The 19,969-nt window shown below is 35.3% G+C and overlaps 3 protein-coding genes across 4 annotated transcripts in view; 2 read left to right on the top strand and 1 right to left on the bottom strand.

The window, feature by feature from the left end:
• Positions 1-9,804, top strand: part of LOC101742755 (heme peroxidase 2) — a 58,774-nt gene extending 48,970 nt beyond the window's left edge. Inside the window, exons 13-24 of the mRNA XM_012695839.4 lie at positions 288-426; positions 862-1,136; positions 1,595-1,768; positions 2,348-2,524; positions 2,997-3,200; positions 4,057-4,299; positions 4,816-5,000; positions 5,220-5,488; positions 5,598-5,747; positions 5,827-5,973; positions 6,676-6,832; positions 7,211-9,804. Of these exons, the coding sequence (XP_012551293.2) occupies positions 288-426; positions 862-1,136; positions 1,595-1,768; positions 2,348-2,524; positions 2,997-3,200; positions 4,057-4,299; positions 4,816-5,000; positions 5,220-5,488; positions 5,598-5,747; positions 5,827-5,973; positions 6,676-6,832; positions 7,211-7,402 (2,312 nt within the window). The 3' untranslated portion in view covers positions 7,403-9,804. The remainder of the gene's footprint in view (positions 1-287; positions 427-861; positions 1,137-1,594; positions 1,769-2,347; positions 2,525-2,996; positions 3,201-4,056; positions 4,300-4,815; positions 5,001-5,219; positions 5,489-5,597; positions 5,748-5,826; positions 5,974-6,675; positions 6,833-7,210) is intronic.
• Positions 9,805-12,241: 2,437 nt separating this feature from the next.
• On the bottom strand, positions 12,242-19,051 carry LOC101742609 (serine-threonine kinase receptor-associated protein). Of its 2 annotated transcripts, none has more exons than XM_038016707.2 (8): positions 18,712-19,051; positions 17,367-17,501; positions 16,635-16,793; positions 16,096-16,217; positions 15,185-15,266; positions 14,245-14,412; positions 13,387-13,607; positions 12,242-12,514 (listed from the first exon to the last, which is right to left on the bottom strand). In XM_038016707.2, the coding sequence occupies exons 1-7, from the start codon at positions 18,824-18,826 to the stop codon at positions 13,414-13,416; spliced, it is 975 nt and encodes a 324-aa protein (XP_037872635.1). In that variant the 5' UTR covers positions 18,827-19,051; the 3' UTR covers positions 12,242-12,514; positions 13,387-13,413. The 2 variants fall into 2 exon arrangements, with proteins under 2 accessions (XP_037872635.1, XP_062529353.1); XM_062673369.1 differs by lacking the exon at positions 18,712-19,051 and adding an exon at positions 18,275-18,541 and having other exon boundaries at positions 17,367-17,533.
• A 106-nt stretch (positions 19,052-19,157) lies between these two features.
• LOC101738101 (signal peptidase complex subunit 1) lies at positions 19,158-19,621 on the top strand. Its single transcript, XM_004932417.4, has one exon. The coding sequence runs from the start codon at positions 19,269-19,271 to the stop codon at positions 19,548-19,550; it is 282 nt and encodes a 93-aa protein (XP_004932474.1). The 5' UTR covers positions 19,158-19,268; the 3' UTR covers positions 19,551-19,621.
• The last annotated feature ends 348 nt before the right edge of the window (positions 19,622-19,969 follow it).

The raw sequence follows: 19,969 nt of genomic DNA, 5'->3' as shown, positions 1-19,969 counted from the left end.
TGTGGACTCGGCTAATCACGTTATACACATTGATCAATTTAAATCAGACAAGAAAACAAAGGTTTAAAAAAAAGGTAGCTTTTAACAAAGATTAGATTTCTATAAAACACTAAGTCTCAATACCACCATCAATAGTCATACCACCCGAAGTTCGTGTACTTTTTACACATTAACGAAAATGTAGTTTAAGAGATAAATATGTTTGTAGGTACGTTGTCAATACAATTACAATTGCACGTGTGTTAATTATCTTAATCGAATTAAATTCTTAATTGGAAAAAAAATAGGTGGAGGTGCAGACCCTAAGTCCCCGGTCGGTACAGCCGCGTCGTTCTCAAAAGCCAACAAATATGCTTTGAAACTGGCCAACACTTCGCTGTTCTTGGAGTTTGCTACTAATGAACTGATCAACTCCGTTGGGGAAGGGTAAGTTTACATTAAGGTTTCCTTTTAATTACAACTGTGCATTATTACAGGTAACTTATATACCATACTTAAACTTTAAAAAAAAAGTTACAATATACCATTATATTTACAACCAATAGTGTGTTTGTGTGTGTGATGGTAGTAATTATCTGAAAATCTTTAATAATGCAATGTGATCTTCACAAAAAAACCATGGAGTGTTCATGGAACAAGTTACGAATCATAAAAACTCAGTTATGCAAACAAACTGAAAACTACTGACTACGGACTGTGTGAAAGGGAATATGCGAAAGAAGGATGTGAGTGCAGAGATGAGGTATGATAGGCCTGAATGGAAAAATATGGTGCCCAGCCCCACATAGTGGGTTAAGAACAAGCAGAAGAAGAAGAATCCTTATAGAGGCTTTGATTTTTATAATTTTCGTCCAATTTCAGGCATCGTCGCAAACGTCAAATCTTCGACGACGCTCTCGGGTTCGGCACGACCAACGATTTCGCTGATTCATTGCAGTCGGTCGACATTAGCAGCTTCCTCGGACAAGATCAACTCGGTGGGCCGACAATAGAACCGCAATGTGACGACAGCGGCCCGTGCGACGCTAACAGTCCGTTCAGAACGTACACCGGCTACTGCAACAACTTGAGGAACCCAAACCTCGGGAAGAGTTTAACGACCTTCGCTAGACTGCTGCCACCGGTGTATGAAGACGGTAATAAATGTCCTACCTTTTTTGCTTTTGCGCCAAAAATCGAGTTGGGTACCGTAAGTGATTAAAGGGGCCTATCATATCCTGCTAATATTATAGTTGTTTGTGCTTTAAAAACAGAAGATACAAATACGGTACCGTTTCCAGTTACCACCAATTATCTTCCCTACAATACGTTCATAGTAAAAGTCGTTATTCTCCAACCCAATTCTTTCTAAATTGTAGCTGTGTTGCCATTTGATGTATTTCATTCGCAAAAGGGTCAAATAATTTAGTTTAAAGTGTGGTATTGGATTGGATTGAAATCTAAACTCCTAACTTCATTATACAAATTGGGCGAAGATGATCAAGTCCTATTGTTAATAATCTATCACTATACTTAACTAGTTTACCATGGCCCATTTGTGCTTCAAACAAAAAACCTTTATTTTCTTTATTAAATGCAGTTTTTTCTTCCTCAGGAGTCAGTCGTCCCCGCATTAACTCAGTTACCGGAACTCCTTTACCGTCGCCTCGTGTGATATCAACTGTAATCCATCCTGATATATCTAACTTGCATACCCGATATACGCTAATGGTGATGCAGTTCGCACAATTTTTGGACCACGAGCTCACCATGACACCGATTCACAAAGGTATTGTTTTAAGTATTCTATAACTCTGCCAAATTATATTCATATCTTAAACGTACACTAATACATATTTAAGGTAAACTTATAATTGTCTAATTAGATTTGAGTGAATTTTAATTTAATTTACCGAATACATTCAACAAAAGAATCACACCCAAAATTTTATCGAAAATTTGTTTTTATGTCACAATTGCTCTATAATATAAGCAACATCTTAAATAAAATAATTAACACACAATGAATACTCGTAATATGATGAACAAAGAACAGAACAAAACACTTTTACGTGAAAACCTATGATTATTGTACACTTTCGTATCTAGCTAATTACTAATTGAATTAATTATTAATTATTATTCATATTATCTATCTATTATTAATTATTAATGAGTCTAACTTGGTATAAAATTATCAAGTCGTAATCAAATCTATCAGTTGAAATTTTGAATATCGACAAGTCTGACAATAGTCTGACACTTTTTTTTTACAGAACTATATATGCATATTCGTTGTCATAAAAGGACTGTTTTATTTCAGCTACAAATGATAGTGACTTAACAAAATTATGTTGACATGCAACAGGTTTCCACGAGTCCATACCGGACTGCAGATCTTGCGATTCGCCTCGCACCGTCCATCCTGAATGCAATCCATTCCCAGTACCACGAGGCGACCATTACTATCCAGAAGTCAACGTCACTTCCGGAGAACGACTATGCTTCCCCTTCATGAGAAGTTTGCCAGGACAACAGCAGTTAGGTATTTAACTGATTTACATTTTCTTAGGTTATATCTCGAACGCCGAAGAAAATTGCTTCAATTTGTATAAAATTGTATTTTATACTTAACTAGCGACCCGTCCTCGCTTCGCTTCGGAAACATTAAATTTTATTATTAATAGTTGAGTCCCGCGATGTTACAAAGTACAACGTACAACGTAAATGCGCCACCCACCTCGAGATATAAGTTCTAAGGTCTCAGTATAGTTACAACGGCTACCCCACCCTTCGAACCGAAACGCATTACTGCTTCACGGCGGAAATAGGCATGTAGTAAAAAGCGGTTATTTCAATATTACAAACAGACACTCCAATTTTATTTATGTATATAGATTAATTCTACTGCATTTTGTTTCATTGCATACAAAGTTAGATTATTCAGTAAATGGGTTGCAAAAATAAATTTCCATGGCCCTTCTCAAATTATGTATTTATTTTGCTCGTTTTTCCAGGACCACGTGAACAAGTTAATCAGAATACGCCGTACATTGACGGTTCCGTGATTTATGGAGAGAATCCTTGCATATTCCGCAAATTGCGTGGTTTCAATGGACGTTTGAACGCTACAAACAATCCTTTCAACGGTAAAGATTTGTTGCCGCGATCTGACAGCCATCCAGAATGCAAAGCCGCCAGTGGATATTGCTTCATTGCTGGTAAATTAACTAAAATCCTAAAGATGTTTTAGATGTGTTTGTTTTAGATATAAATGAAAAAGTATTTAAATATTTATAATACGTAATTAAATTATAATCGAAATAGATCACGTTGAATTTTATACACCATTAATTTATTACGACGATTTGAGATCTAGGTACAATAGGACTCTCGAATATATAATTATTACCAGGCATTGTTCAAAAATTATGATTTAAATGAATTAAATGACATCTCAAACCAACTTCATCTTTACGAACGAATGCAAAGATATAGAATAATTCACCTACGTCAAAGATTAACCAGGGTTTACCTACGATTATTTTCTTTGCTTTTTACATTATCGGCTGCACAACACTATTTTATTAGTCTTAGTTAATTTAAAAATTAGTCATGTACATTATTCTTCTTGTCTTTTGTTCTACAAACTGAGATAAACATAATGTTTAGGTATGCAAATTATAATATGATTTGAATAACTTCCAATAAATGATAATGGGTTAGTACAACGGTCGGGGAATTTGTTTAATTATTACCCCAAAATATTTTTGTGTGAGTTGATATTACCACATGGCGAAGAACAAAAAAAAACGAAATCGCTTCTTTTTAGCATCTTTCATATTATAGCCCCCATGATAATTTTGAAAAGAAAACGATAACTAAAAATTTAACGATTCTAAAGAAGTTTCACTTCAATATATACTTTTTACTCGCAAAAGTTTCATTTTTATCACCCAAAATTTCATTTTACCACATTCGGGGTAATTTACCCCGGTTCCCCGACCACTGGGTTAGTAGTAGCTCTAAAATGAATTAGCACCAAATACTATACGTATACCTTACATTTGTTGACAGGTGACGGCAGAGCTTCAGAGCAACCGGCACTGACAGCGATTCACACCATCTTCCTTAGGGAACATAACCGAATTGTCGAAGGCCTGAGAGGCGTGAACCCACACTGGGATACAGAATTGCTCTTCGAACACGCTCGTCGTATTATGGCTGCCCAGTTCACGCATATAATCTATAATGAATTCCTACCCAGATTGCTATCGTGGAACGCTGTCAACCTTTATGGCCTGAAACTGTTGCCTTCCGGTAAAAATAATATCTGCTTTTACACTTTCACATTAAAGTGCAACCTTAATATAACGAACCTCAATATAACGACGTCCTCGATTTATCAAATTATTGGTTATCCGCTTGAACTGTCCATATGAGTCAATGTAAAATATACCTAAAGAACCTCTTTATAACGAATTTACAACTATCAAAAAAGTGTAAATACCTCTAATTACCGAATTTTGTCAACCCAAAATCTTTCTATAATAGACCTCAGTTTACCGAATTACTTGATATAACGAATATTTAATTGTTCCCTTCCGATTTCTTATATTGAGGTTATAAGTTTACGTATACTTATACGTTTTTGCGGAAAAATCAAACGTAACACAAAAAAGTTGTTTAGCGATCGATATTAGACCTAATTAATTATTTTTTTCAATTTGTTATTGTCAACTTACTACTTCCTAATATGAATTGTTAATATACCATGAATTATTCGAAGCCTGATGATGAAAGACGAAAGTTACCTGACTAACACATTATTTGCAGGATACTACAAAGAGTACTCTCCTACCTGTAACCCTGCAATCGTGACCGAGTTCGCTACAGCAGCCTTCAGGATTGGACATTCATTACTGCGACCACATCTTCCGCGCCTCTCACCCAACTACCAGCCTGTGGAACCACCAATTCTCCTAAGGGACGGCTTTTTCAGAACCGATATGTTCATGTCTGTAAGTATTTCTAATAATTCATATAGTCTCTAGGAAACGTATTGTACTGCTTGTACTTTGAGGTATATAATGAGCCTAAATGGATGTTGACTTCGATATAAGCGCGTTCACCTATTAGGTCCAAAAAAACGAGGCTTAATTGGCAACCTTAAACCTGTAGCCAAAGGTCCAAATTTGAACTAAGAAGAGTCGCCAAGAAGATTTTTTTTATTTTTCCAGCATCCTCCACTTGTCGACGAGCTTATGCGGGGTCTTTCCTCAACTCCGATGGAAACCCTTGACCAGTTCATCACCGGCGAAGTCACTAACCATCTATTCGAAGACCGTCGTATCCCGTTCTCGGGGATCGATTTAATCGCTCTCAACATCCAAAGAGCTAGGGACCACGGTGTTCCTGGATACAATAACTACAGGGCCCTGTGTAATTTAAAAAGAGCTACCACATTCGATGACTTGGCTAGAGAAATTCCTGATGAGGTTATCGCAAGGTGAGATTGGTTGAGTTCAATTCTAACATGGAGTTTAAGCAGTGTTTAAATCTTAGGTATATGATCTATTCTCACTTTTAAAAATTTTTTTTTCATATAAACTTTTTAGGTTTAAGAGAATTTATGCAACCGTGGATGATATTGATCTGTTCCCCGGTGGAATGAGTGAAAGGCCACTTCAAGGAGGGCTTATCGGACCGACCTTTGCTTGCATCATTGCTATCCAATTCAGGCAGCTAAGAAAATGCGATCGTTTTTGGTAAGAAGCTTGTTGCGCATATTTAAGGACTTTCAACAAAATCTGTTTGTGTATTTTTAAAATAAATCTTATGATTTAGGTACGAAAACGACAATACGGCTGCTCGTTTTACCGAACAACAACTTGCCGAAATCCGTAAAGCGACTCTTTCGAAGGTGCTCTGTGATAACTTTGACATACCCGGCGACATTCAAAGAGCCGCCTTTGACCTACCCAGCAACTTCCTGTGAGTACCTTATAGACTTATAATGGATTTAACAAGACATATCTTCCTTTGAGGGCAGGTGAACACTCGGCTCAGAATTAATGGTCACATTGTAGCATATAGAAAAGCTATTTTAAAACTTTTATAAGGTGATTTAGCCCGATAAATAGTATAGTTGATGTATAAAATAATATGTGCGGATTTGTGTTGCTTTTGTTTTTTTGTAATTTAAATTTCTCTTCTTGTTCACTCTCTACTTATATGTGATTTTGATTGTGGAAACATTTTTGGTTATTGTTTTAGCTATATTTTTTTAAATATTATATGTTTGTATTGTACTGTTTGTTTCCCAAATAAATAAATTACATAATGAACGACATACGAAATAGCAAAACTAGGGACACAATCAAGCCGTTACGATTCCTGCGAAACCTACCTGTTAAAAGGAAGTCGTGTAAATCGTTAATCCATCTCATTCTTGCCTCACACCAGAAACCGCAGGTTTAAATTGCTTAGACTTACAGCTATACTATCAGTTTTACAGACAATAACATTTACGTAATATTAACTGGGTTTATATTAGAAGACGATTGACAGTATTAATTTTATACATACATGCAAGGATAGTTAACCATCATGTCTAGTTTTTAAAGATCTTATATTGAATCGATCTGAAACCATTCTGTCATAGTCAATTACACAATAACTTGGATGTATTTTCAGTAATCCACGTGTACCATGCGCATCTCTACCTAAGTTGGATCTGTCAGCGTGGCGTGAAAGCTCAACGCAGGGCTGTCTCATCGCAGGCCGCTCAGTCGCTGTGGGCGAGTCCGCTTTCCCATCACCGTGTACTTCGTGTATCTGCACTGTAGAAGGAGTAAGTACTAAAACGAATTGAATCATTCGTTATAGGTAGCGGTAGGCAGCGGCTTGGCTCTGCCTCTGGCGAAGTCCACCACCCTGCCTATTTCTGCCGTGAAGCAGTAATGCGTTTCGGTTTGAAAGGGTGGGGCAGCCGTTGTAACTATACTTGAAACCTTAGAACTTATATCTCGAGGTGGTTGGCGCATTTACGTTGTAGATGGCTATGGGCTTCAGTAACCACTTAAAACCAAGTGAGCTGTGAGCTTGTCCAGCCATCTAAGCAATAAAAAAAAACGTAACCACGTTGAATTTTAATCGTACTGCGTAATCAATCATGCCGATATCGTATCGTAATTTAGAAAATGAATTTATGTCCTTATAATTGTTTCAGGCACAATGCGCCTCTCTCCGTATCACCGACTGCGCGCAGTTGGTCCGCGAGTGGCCGCGCGAGGCGATCCTGCGCGATGACGTGTGCACCGCGCAGTGTCCCACCCCCGCGCCCGTCACACACCCTCGCCCGCCTCGAAGACAGACCATTAACTTCAAATTCCCCGACCTGACACCCTACATAGCGAAGTGAGCAACTACACCATCGGACATTGACGATAGTCGGACTCATCCTGACCTCGAGTGAACCGATTACTCTCTGGGTAGCTAAACGTTCCAAACTTCAGTCACTACATACGAATTTTACTATTTTCTGGCACAAATATGCAGACAATTTACCCGAGCCTATTATAGACTTCGCATCTTTTTTTTTCCTACCTAAGCTGATAGCCTTGAGAGGCTATGTCAGCGTAACCGGGCGAGTAGGTGAGCTCACGGGGCTCGAACCGGGAGTGTTGCTAACATTGGCCCTAGCAAGAGCAGTGCTTAGCAGAATCACATCGCCTCGCTTACCGTCGTTCACCTTAAAACTTCAACTCGAAGTCCTAATTATATTGCAGACTAGCTGACCCGGCAGACTTCGTAGTGCCTCAATCGATAAACAACAGACCGAAACTTTTATAAACTTAAAACAAACAAAAGGAATCCGTCCGACGGGGGACACATCAAAGGAAAAACAAAATCGTTATTTTTATTTAATTCCGAGCATTTTCATATTTTTTTCACCTTCTCTCACCACTTTTAAACCTTCTCTGGACTTCCACAAATAATTTAAGACCAAAATTAGCCAGATCGGTCCAGCCGTTCTCGAGTTTTAGCGAGACTAACGAACAGCAAATCATTTATATATATATAGATTATACTGCAGATACTATAACGGATATCATACCCCACAAAGTGAAAAGTATGATAGCTACTTAGCAGTAATGCAAGTTCAGTGGTAGGCTTTCACGCTGAATTTAAAATAACAGTTACTTATTAACCCATTGTGGCACTCGGCTTTAAGCCGATGGTAAACGACGGAGTTTAATCTCAAATGGCCTTGTCTGCCAAATCGTTCTTGCAAACATTGAGAGAAATTGATATGGTCTCTCAATCAAGTAGTTACAATATTGTATGATTACGTAAAATGAAATTTAAAAGTTCACAGTATTATGTAGTTACTGAATTGGAAAATCGATTGGCGATCGAATCGAATCACAAGTGTTCAAGAACAGCTTTGACCATCTTTTTTTTTTTAAATAAACTAAAATTTAAATTATTCCACTCTAATATTTCATTGTAATATACCTATCATTTGACTTGAATTTAAGAGATAAAAATTTGGTCTTCAAGCTTGTTCTAGAAGTGAGGCCTATGAAATCAAAGGCAGCTAAACGCCATAATGTCGTAAAATGTATTAACAATGGCTCTACCTTGTTTAGTTAGTTGAACATGCTTTAGTGTTTTCATGTTTTATCAAATGCAGCTAAACCTCTAACAAATTCAGTTCAAAAAAGTTAAGTTTACTTTGTATTCAGTACTAATAAACGAAGTTTTATCATTTAAAATTCAGATTATTAGTAATATTCTCATTTTTTATAAATCTGTTTTAAAATACAGAATATCGTAGCTATACGAACAAAGTTATTTCTGATTCTCAAACCGGGAGTGTTATCAACACTGGCCCTAGCAAGAGCAGTACTTCGATGGATCGGGAGGATCCGTAATGACGTGTTTAGGGCCGATTTTTGTAGTTTACCTGAATACATATTTGACAGACTTGGATATAGCTGCCTTTGATTTTATAGGCCTCATTAGTATTTAAATGTAAATAAAACTAGTCTAAAGGTGCGTCAACAAATAATTGTAAGATTTTTTCGTAAGGTACTGCGCACTAAATAAAACAATATATTTAAGTAACATCTTCGACTGTTAATTTTCCATGAATAGATGACGATGACAATATTCATTTATCCGATAAATATCAAGCTATCTACCGTACAAGTTCTAGAGATACCGTTTCTTTAATTATAGCTAATATTTGCAAAAATTAATTCCCAAACAAAATTAAACTAAATAAAAATATTTGGGACATCTTAATTAAAATTGTTAAATAGTCGCACAAAATAAGCTTTTTTAAACTTCGATAAACTAAACCGTTTCCATGATCCGATATTTCGTAATGTTTTTTTTTTCGTTATAGATATTATAATTATTTCACTAACGCCATGATTACCATAGATTAGCTCACTCACTTTTTTTCCTACCTAAGCTGGTAACCCAGAGGGCTGTTCCAGCGTAACTGGGCGAGACACTCACAATTCTCCCTGTACAAACTGTAGTGATATCAAACATAAATGATAGAAAATATTTAATAAAACCACAATGTTACCATATTTTACCGTAAACTAAGAACAACAAACAACAATATTAGATAAAAATTTAATTAAGTTTATTCTTGTACCTTCACTGCCTAGAAAATAAAGTTTAAGAACTCTTGTAAATTATTTGTATAATATTGAGTAAGTAATAGTTTTTATGTTGTAGCTTTAGGTTTTTTTAGTTTTTTATCTGGTATATCACCTAAAAACAAAAAATAAAGAAACTTGGTAATTGTTCTTTTAATGTTGAAAACGAACCCAAACAAAAACCGCTTTTTTTTCTTACCTATGCTGGTAATCTAGAGGGTTATATTAGCGTAACCGGGCGAGCAGGTGAGCTCACGGGCTTCTAACCTGACAACGTTGCTAGCACTAACCCTAGCAAGAGCAGTGCTTCGCAGAATCTACCACCGGATCGGAAACCCACTGAGAAGATCCGGCGAAAAGCTCAGTGAGCTTTCCGAATGTTGTTGTTCGGAACGAATAGATTGAGAAAGATCGTGCGTGCGAAGGTGATACAAAAGGGTGGTCACGACCCTCAGCAGTGAGGAATACGACGCAAGGAGGATCTTGAAAATGTCGTAAACTAGATTCAGGCATCTGTCATATATCTTTCTGTTGTATGATGGCTTCCACCACAAAGCCTAGGCATCTGTTGAATTTAAACACTGCATTTATTTTAAAACACATTTTTTAAATCCCCACTGTCAGTTGATAAGTTTCCGTTGCGAAAAAAAAATAAAAAGATTTTTTTTTTTCGAAGAATGCTTGCTTATTATTTTTATTATTATTACAACTAGCTAGCCGTCGACAATTTTTTCTAACCGAAAACATATATGTGTATAAACCATTAGTTGGATAAAATCACTTAAAACAACACTATTATTAAAAACGAAAGAAAAAAACCTTGGTTTTGTATTGGTTTCACGACCAAATTTTAGTGACAACTTTACTTGCTCAAAGGTGAAGAAATACTCGATCGAACTGTCAAAATCATTATTTTGTAACTCGCAATCGCACAAACATTATTCGAGATGCTCACTTCAGTAAAGTTACTCGATACATGAGACGGCAACTTATACAACCTTCTCTCTCCCACAAAATGGGATTCTTATGCTTCCTACTAGGCAGAGCTGATACAATCTCATACAAATTAGTTCTGACATCAACATCGACTGAGTAGGTAAAAAAAACTCGCACTAAGCACAGTGACATTATCCATTAAGCGATGAATTATGATAGCAAGCAGTCCTTATTCAAATGCTGTTAGAAATCTTGGCATTTCGTTAAAGAAAAAACGCTGCGTGCTACCAATATACGAGAAAAAATTATCGTTGCTCACGGTGAAGAAACGACCTGCGAATCGAGTAACTCGTGTCCACACGCACTCAGAGTGCGACTCACTCTTCACCGAACGTACACTCGATTTACGCAGTTGTTAAGTCATTCGATTCGTTTTATAGAACTCGCACTAACCACACAGACACCCGTAACATAAATCATGAAATTAATTAATTTCGATGAACCTATAACTGGAAGCCAGTGCTTACTTAATATACGGTCGGTTGTCGGTTGCCGTCGACATCGAACTCTTCGATAACGACAAAGAGTTCTACGAGCGACCTATGTACACAACACACTGAGTTTCTCGGCGGATCTCGATGAGTCGAGATTCCAATGCGAGATCAAATTCTCTCAGGTTGAGCTCGTGACCTCACCTACCCGTCTGCGCGTAGCTGAAAATGGAACAGCGCATTATGATACCAGAGAATAAGTGAAAAAACACGTTATAAATACGTCTAATGATAAGTTGCAATGCTGATAAAATAATATCTAAAAATGTGTATTTTGTTTAACATTTTTATGTAATTTATACAGAATAACAATTACATGGTTGCAATAGTGCATGGATAGTTGGTATAGTAAATAAATCGTTTGTAACTGATGGTACCTTTACATTGCTGGTTAACCAAAACCAACTTTGTAACGTTGTACTGTAATGATGAACAATATTATTTAGAACATATACAATGGTAGTTAAATATGAAGCACAACTATCCAAGTGTTCACAGGATTTTTTTTATTGCTTAGACGGGTGGACGAGCTCACAGACCACCTGGTGTTAAGTGGTTACTGGAGCCCATAGACATCCACATCGTAAATGCGCCTCCCACCTTGAGATATAAGTTCTAAGATCTCAAGTATAGTTACACAATTTAATGTAACTATTAAACACTGTAGCTGATTGCACTTTAGTCATTGTATTTCATTTATTGCTGTTTCTTCGGAAGCGGTCCCTTTACAACTTTCAATATGAAATCCCGTAAGCCTTGTTCGGACTAGGCGAGTATTTTAGTCGAGTACCGAGTAATTTAGTAGCTAAATGTGTCTGAGCACCAAAAAATTTAGTCGAGTAGGTTAGTAAATAATTTAGTCAAGTCAATCCATTTTGTTCTATTTTTTTGAGCGAGTAGCGAGTAGTTTAGCCACTAAATTACTCGGTACTCGACTAAAATACTCGCCTAGTCCGAACAAGGCTTTACAACATAAATAGACAATGACACTAGATCTTATATAGCGCTCCTCACACGCCTGTAATTCGAGAGAAACTGAAATTAATCACGAACGCATCACCCAAAATCCCTTAATCTTAAGAAAACTACAAAACATATTTACAAATCACTTTATTTGTTGCATATCAAGTCTATTTAGTTTCCTTTTTACAATAAATACATAAGTTTGAGTATAAAAAACAAGTGTTGCAATAAAATAAACAACACAAACACAGTTTAAAATGTTACGAACAGTTTGTAAAGTCTTGATTTGTTCACGCTACTTATCTTCACAAGTCCGTTATACACATGCTTTGGTGACTAAAACAACACATTGTTTTTACTTCACCAAATGCACAATTTTGATTGCACTGCTGATCACATGTAGCCCTGTTGACAATTTGGTAACTTTATTATTGTTGTTTTAACCCACTTCAAAAAAGTAAGTGACTTTCGATTCGACTTTTTGTTTGTGTATATATCTGAAATACATTCCGCCCTTAGAACTTTTTTCTAGATGGTTCTTTTTCCCTATGTGGTGCCATTTTTATTTTATAAAGATAGTAGAAGAAAGCAGTTTTTGACTTATCCATAATAATGGATATATTTTACTAAATGTTTGTATTTATTATAGATTTTTCGAAATCGAACAAAAATTCGCGGAATTTCGCAATACACGATATTTTGTAGATGTTTTTAAGATATATTTTGTGCAGAATAAGTTTCTCAAGTGTTAATCTGACAAAATACAATAATAGATACATTAGGGATATTGAAGTGACGCTCAAAGGCAATTATTCAGATCACTATTATATTTTAATATAGCTTTTTTTATTGCCTTATGGGTGGACGAGCTCACAGCCCACCTGGTGTTAGGTGGTTACTGGAGCCCATAGACATCTACAACGTAAATGCGCCACCCACCTCGAGATATAAATTCTAAGGTCTCAGTATATTTACAACGGCTGCTCCACCCTTCAAACCGAAACGCTGCTTCACGGCAGAAATAAGCAGGCTAGTAATTACCAGTAATTACGCAAATTTAGCATTTAAGAGTACTTTTTACAGCTCCAAAAAAAAATTTATGACAAGTCCTTCTTCAAACGAGTCTTGTGGAGAGTATTAAACGGTAGGTAGGGAATAGATCTGCCCCTGCATTGCTGATATCCATGAGCGACGGTACCCACTCACCACTATCAGATGGGCTGCATAAACTCGTATGCCTACGGGGAAAATACAAAAAAAGATAATTAAGATATGACCTGGCTAGTGGAGGGTTGGCACGCGTGTCAGTTGGCCGGCACCTCCTTGTACCCGTTAGCGAGGGGCACGGTCTCGTTGGCGCGGCGCCACAGCCCGTAGGCGCGGCCCGGCACCGCCTGCCACAGCCGCACCGTGCCGTCCTCCGAGCCGGACGCGTACAGCTCTCCGTCCGGGGACCATCGCACGCAGTGCACCGGACCGAAGTGACCCCTGTTCGACTCTGTTACAAACGTTTAGCTTTTTAATACGCTTTTATTAGCTTGAGTGTGCTTAGTGAGAGTTTTTTAAAGTTCTCGATAGCGTAAAAGTTAGCTCATATTTGTATGGAATGGGATCGTTTGCGTACGTTTACCGCTAGGGGCGCTGTTCCAACTACATACGAAATTGGGTTAACTTTTACGCTATCGAGAAGTACAAGTATCTGAAATACAAAATGTAATATAATACGTATTTTCATCTTGTAACTATAAAACTTTTTTTAATTCATTTTGTAACTTTCATTTTAAATAAGTTTTGTTTGATATTTTAGTATTTTGTAAATACTATTTTTGCTAAAATACTTTTAGTAATAGATAACTGATTCTTTGATGACATCTTAGGCGACATTATTTTTATACGTCATTGTCGCCGTAAATAAAACTGAACGCGCCATTGAAACTTTAGTCTGGGGCCAAATTGATAGATGGTCTGGCAATACTTTCCCCTTCTACAAAATATCGGCTATGGCGCTTGAGTCGTGTCATATATATTTTTTTTTTAAATATATTATTTATTTTGTATCACGTTTGTTCGATCAATGCGATTTACATGTAAAAAAATAAACTTTCATTTCAAAAATAAAAATTCAACCAACTAACCCAGTTCAGTTCCAGTATTGTAGTCATATTTGTAGACTTTTAGATCGTCTCCGCCGCACACGAAGGTCGCCCGGCTCGGAGCCAGCGACGCCGAATAGCACTTCGTTGGCACGGGGAACTCGCGTAGCTTGCGCATCGTGTCCGACGTATAAAACGATACGTTTGTACCTGGAAAAAAAAAACTAAATATTGTTACGCCTTTACGAGCAACGCCATCTATCGTCGATTAGTAGAAACGAATATCAAAAGAACCAATAAAACCTAGAACGCTCGTAAAGTACAACGCCATCTATTATCAAATGACGGAAACATACGTCGAAACTACTCGACTTGTCAAGAATGTTCTCGATAATTCTAGGGATGTCATATTGAGTATAAAAGCGTTGCAGAGATGCGAAGCGAAACAGTGAACGGATGAGCTAAAGCGATGCGGGAGCAGTAAATTAAGAATTTTAAAGTGTTCGTTAGTGTTCTAAGTCTTAATACAGTTACTATTTGTACTTCGGTAGAATTTTTATTTATCCCGAACCCCAGCGCGTAACAATATTAATTCGCCATATATTTTGCAGATGCCACACTAAAACCGAGTAGAGCCTTTTGATTTATCGAATCAATTATCGCATCGCATTCTGATGGTAGGCAGCGTTTCAGCTGTTATCTAATAGTTCTTGAAGTTTTCCATACCGCTAACACGCAAGCACTTTTGTGACGTCACAGTTGTGAGCGTTAAGATTTTTTTTCAATGGACACCATCTTACTGCTTACAGCATATTCTCTGTGTGTCATTTACTTTCACAAAAGTGAAAAAGGTTTTATCTCAAGTCATAAGATATTCGTTACAAATTTCTTAAACTGCATATTGCAGTTGTACAGAACCCAATTTTGTATTTTTTTTAAAACTTATACAACAATGTTATTTTACTAACAAAACAAAAAGTACCGTGTGCAACAGTCAATATGGCTCCATCCCTGGACAACTCTAGACTATTAGGGACCGACTGGAATTCAACCTTTTGGACTTCCTGAAAATGTTGAGAATATGACATTTTAAATTATCATCACAGAAAATGACATTATTTTATTTATATTATATTATTATTTTATTATATTATTTATGTTTAAGCTTCTCTTAAAAGTTATTTTAAATTTGATTTGTATGAAGACAACTTTTCGCTATATAAATGATGCTTTCACTATTGGCGTATTCTTTTGTAATAATTCTTGTTTCATGAACAGCCACATGACGTACTTCGTGTACTGATATATATAATATAAAGCTTTCGTAAGTTTAAAATTGGAGATACCACATTTTCAAATTACAAAATACTTCAATCTTTTCCAATATACTCTATTTTTCAGTAGCATTGTAAGTATGAAATTCTTCTCTTTATTTATTAATTCAAATATGTATTAACCATATTAAGTTTTATGGCGTTTGTTACCAACAAATACAAAGCCAGCTTAAAACCCCTCTGACCATAGGACTATTTTCGAAGTTGACTTGAAGAAGTACAATAAATATAACAATTATTATTATTTCGTTACAATTTTAGAATTTATATTTAAAAATATAAATACATAGATTGGTAGTATGATGTTTTAGCACTGAATGAGGATTTCAATGTCTTCCTAAAATATTTATAAAGGCTCTCACTTATTGTCTTATGTCACATATTTTACTTACTAAAAAATATAGTTGTTTTTATAGTTTATAGCAAAATAAGAAATTTATAGCAACACTGGCAATATAAAATTATCTTGATAAAACTGTCAAAAAATATTATGATCCTATACAAGTATGTACTGTAGTCTGTGATAGGACGATTCATAGTATACATTTCGATTACTCACTTCTCCACTGTTACGATCCCAAACGCGCATAGTATTGTCATCACTGACACTCACGATTCGAGAGTTATTCAGGAACACTGCGTGTCTTATGCTACTTGTATGTCCGTTTATTTTTTCGATTGCTGTGAAATATAAACATTATTATTTGTAGTAAAATTAATTAACCACCCGCCCACCAAGAACATTTATGCTAGGCAAGTAAGCAGGATTTTGATCGGACCACTATTGCTAATAAAAGGAGTGATCCACAATTGTCAAAAATATTTTGACTGTCATCAGTTAACAAAAGAAATCAACATAATTTTTCTATGAGATTAATATTAAAATTCAGACCACATATTGTAGGCTTTGATAATATATACCAGCCTTTTTTGCTGTATTCAGTTTGTCATATCTATGGTCTCCAGTAACTACGTAACAATAAAGCAATAATAAGATTATATAAAGAAATTTTAGTTCATAGTTACTATAGTGGTCTTAATTCATTCAAAAACTAGTCTAAACAGTAACATAAACCAAATTAAGCAACAATTACATACGTCCAGCTTCAAGCTTGTTGAGGTCAAAAACTCGTATAAGTTTCTCATTGCTAGCAGTCACCAACAATGTGTCATCGGCATTGAAATTGACACTTTTCACAATGTGTTCATGTTCAAAAGTGTGGACCATATCACCATATCGAGCATCCCACAATTTTGCTGTAAATATAAAATTTGATTTTAAGTAATTTGTAATAGTTATTTTAATCACTTTTTACTAAATTTACTATTTTGGGTTTTGTGACCAAAAATTATCATTAACTCAAAATCTACACACTCGAAATAGGTTAGGCATATTTTTAGTTATTTCAAATCGTGAAATCGGTCACATATCACAGAGTGGAATGGAAATTTAATATGAAAAAACTTTTTTATATTATTATATTTATTTCAAAAAATATGTATTTTGTTCAGCATTTTAGCTTCACAAAGCACTTTAAGTACATATCTAAGAAAATACTCAGAGCTTAAACATTTAATATTTTTGGCTTCTTTCATTACTATTTTAGTAAGTCAGTGGCTAAAGTAGACCATGGTATTTTGTGTAAATGACAAAAATATTATAACTTTAGATCATATTAATAAAACAAAAAATTCAAACCTATGAGATTAAAGTACAAAATAATCACTCACAGTGTGATATCCTTAATCTAATTAGTAGCTTATTTGAAGTGTACAGTTTCAGATTTACATTTCAATAAAAGCAGTTTAACTTACTTGTTTAATATTTACCTGTAAAATCGGCTGCCCCACTAGCAGCCAAGTTTGCATTTTGTGTAAGTGCCACACCCCAAACAGCACCCTTGTGACCTTCAAATGTTCCAATCCAGTCACCAGTTTCACCTTGTCGTAACATAGGCTTGCCATCTTAATAACAAAACATGCCATTACATTATAATCTGAATAAAAGCAAAACCAGAAATCATATTAATAAAATATGAGGAATAAACAACCTTGTTAACAGTGAAGATAGCTCATTTATGTAAATAATTAGACAAATTAAGCATTCATACATAAACTATGTTGATACATGAGATAGTATATAATGATAGTAAAAGACAATCATAGCTCATACATTGTTTAAAGCTCTTTGTAAATTAACTAGTTGCTATTACATTTTAGTTTTGTTATGTTTAAAAATATCTGGTTATTGCTTTTTTACAACTACTAAATTATTTTCAGTGTCCAGATTATAACTCATAATAAGTTTCTGTTGATATTATTTTAAAATTCTGATTTTGTATAAAAGAACACAAAACATGATAACAACTATTAATTATACAAGGAAATAAATAAACAATACTACACTACATAATAACAACATTCAAGTATGCTATTTCCTGATTTTTATACTTATTTACATATAAAAAAAAGATTAATTCATCAGAGATTAATGGAACTATTAAATCAGAACCAAAACAGGTAACAGCTAAAACCAAGGATATCATACAAACAAAACATGTAAGCCAAGACTTGAATATAATTAATTTCACATTAGCAATACAAGGAAGTGAAAATTATAATAATTATCATTTATTTCTGATTTTCATTATAATAAAATTTACAGATAAGTCATTGTGTTAGAGTATTATGTTGTCAGAACTCCCATATCATTATTAATAATGTCAAGTACAACAAACCTTGAGCTGGTACAAGGTGACCCAGAATAAGTGAAATGTCAACATTTAATTTAATACAGGAATAAACTTCCGAGCTCGCTCCAAATTTGTATGCATTCAAAGTTGAAAAACTTGTATGTCATGCACTAGCCTCTAGTACATGAATAAAAAGCACGACGCGGCCCAAGGCAAACTGGCGCCGAGGAAACACACAAGTGGATATTCAAGGTGCTTCCTGCATGTCCGGAAAGAGAAGGTCGCAACATGCATAGAATGCACGCCGGCCAAACCTACTGTTCAGAACAAAACAACTAAAGTGAAGGTCTCATAAACGTAGCACGACGCCCGACATTTGTCAACGTGAAACACACCCCACTAATATTAGAAAAAATTATGTTTCCTATATATGTCACGACTAAGGCAAAAGCACCCCAAACGAATAAACAATAAAAACTTACCTTTGCAGGCAGAAATCAAATAATATCCGTCTTTTGTAACGTCACTAAAATCCAAATGCACGACTGGTCTCGTGTGGCCACCGCATGTAAGAGGAACTTGTTTAAGCGTTGTCATTTTGTTAAATTAATTTTGATTGTTGTACTTTGGAAAAATAAAACTAAATTATCTTTTTGTAAAACTAAAATTAACCTAATGAGTCTGATCGTACTGAATGTTGACAATCGACTGACGGAAAGGAAAAAGCAGTATTACTAGAAAATATCTTAAAACTACTATCAACATAGCTTTGTTGCAAGCCATCTAAATTTTAAGATATGGCTAAAAGTTTTTTGATAAAATAAAATTTAGGAAGAACAAAAAAAATATTGGCTAATAAAAAGAAACGTTTAGAAATCAGTTTTATAATACTGGTAATATCTTTTATGACGACGTCAATTTAGTATTGACGTGTCTATTGCTTGACGTTTAATGTCAGACCGTTTAATTGGTTACTTCTGATAAGTTTCTTCAAAATAATTTGTTGTTGTGGCAAGTGATATTAATCTAATTTAGCAAGATGGATTTCTTTACATCTATACCAACCCACATAGATTACGTCGGACAAGCAAAAGCAGAGAAATTATACAGGGCAATAATTACATTGTTCAGTATAGTTGGTTTTGTATGGGGTTATATAGTTCAGCAATTCTCGCAGTCAGTGTATATTCTTGGTGCTGGATTTCTGCTTGCTGCCATTCTTACTGTTCCTCCATGGCCAATGTACCGACGCAATCCTCTGAACTGGCAGGTTCCTAAGAACGGTGATGACAAACCAGCAGCCAAGAAAGGAAAGAAGTGAAATTCATTATCTCAAAATTTGTCTGTACAACTTTTACTTCTCAAATATATCCAATAGTTAATAAGTTTTAATTTTGTTTTATTTACATAACTGTCAATCTTAGTTTACACACACTTAAACGCACTATTATAAAATATGTACCAAATTAATCTTTTGAACTTTTAAACTAGCTAAGAAATATATGCACGTACTACAAAAATAAACTCTTACTATTAAGGACAAATGTTTTAAAATGAAACTATTATTAGTTACTTAGATAGATGTGCTCACAGTCCAACTAGTGTGAAGTGGTTATGAGGCCCATAGGCATGAACAACATAAATTATGTCATACTTGAAACATGAGGTCTAAATGTTAGTGCTATAGAGCAATGGCTGCCTGATCCTTCAAATTAAAACACATTACTGCTTTACAGCAGA

This window comes from Bombyx mori, chromosome 17 (assembly GCF_030269925.1).
Source record: "Bombyx mori chromosome 17, ASM3026992v2".
NCBI classification, from domain to species: Eukaryota; Metazoa; Arthropoda; class Insecta; order Lepidoptera; family Bombycidae; genus Bombyx; species Bombyx mori.
Note: the sequence above shows the minus strand (reverse complement) of the source record. Positions and strands in the feature narration are given on the sequence as shown.

Bases quoted from the DNA above. Each gene is read 5' to 3' on its own strand.
- LOC101738101 (XM_004932417.4), top strand. From the start codon at position 19,269: ATGGATTTCTTTACATCTATACCAACCCACATAGATTACGTCGGACAA.
- LOC101742609 (XM_038016707.2), bottom strand. From the start codon at position 18,826: ATGACAACGCTTAAACAAGTTCCTCTTACATGCGGTGGCCACACGAGA. The intron at 16,218-16,634 runs GTATGTAATTGT...TATATTTCACAG, and splicing joins CAACAAGCTTGAAGCTGGAC to CAATCGAAAAAATAAACGGA. The intron at 15,267-16,095 runs GTGAGTAATCGA...CAACATTTTCAG, and splicing joins GGGATCGTAACAGTGGAGAA to GAAGTCCAAAAGGTTGAATT.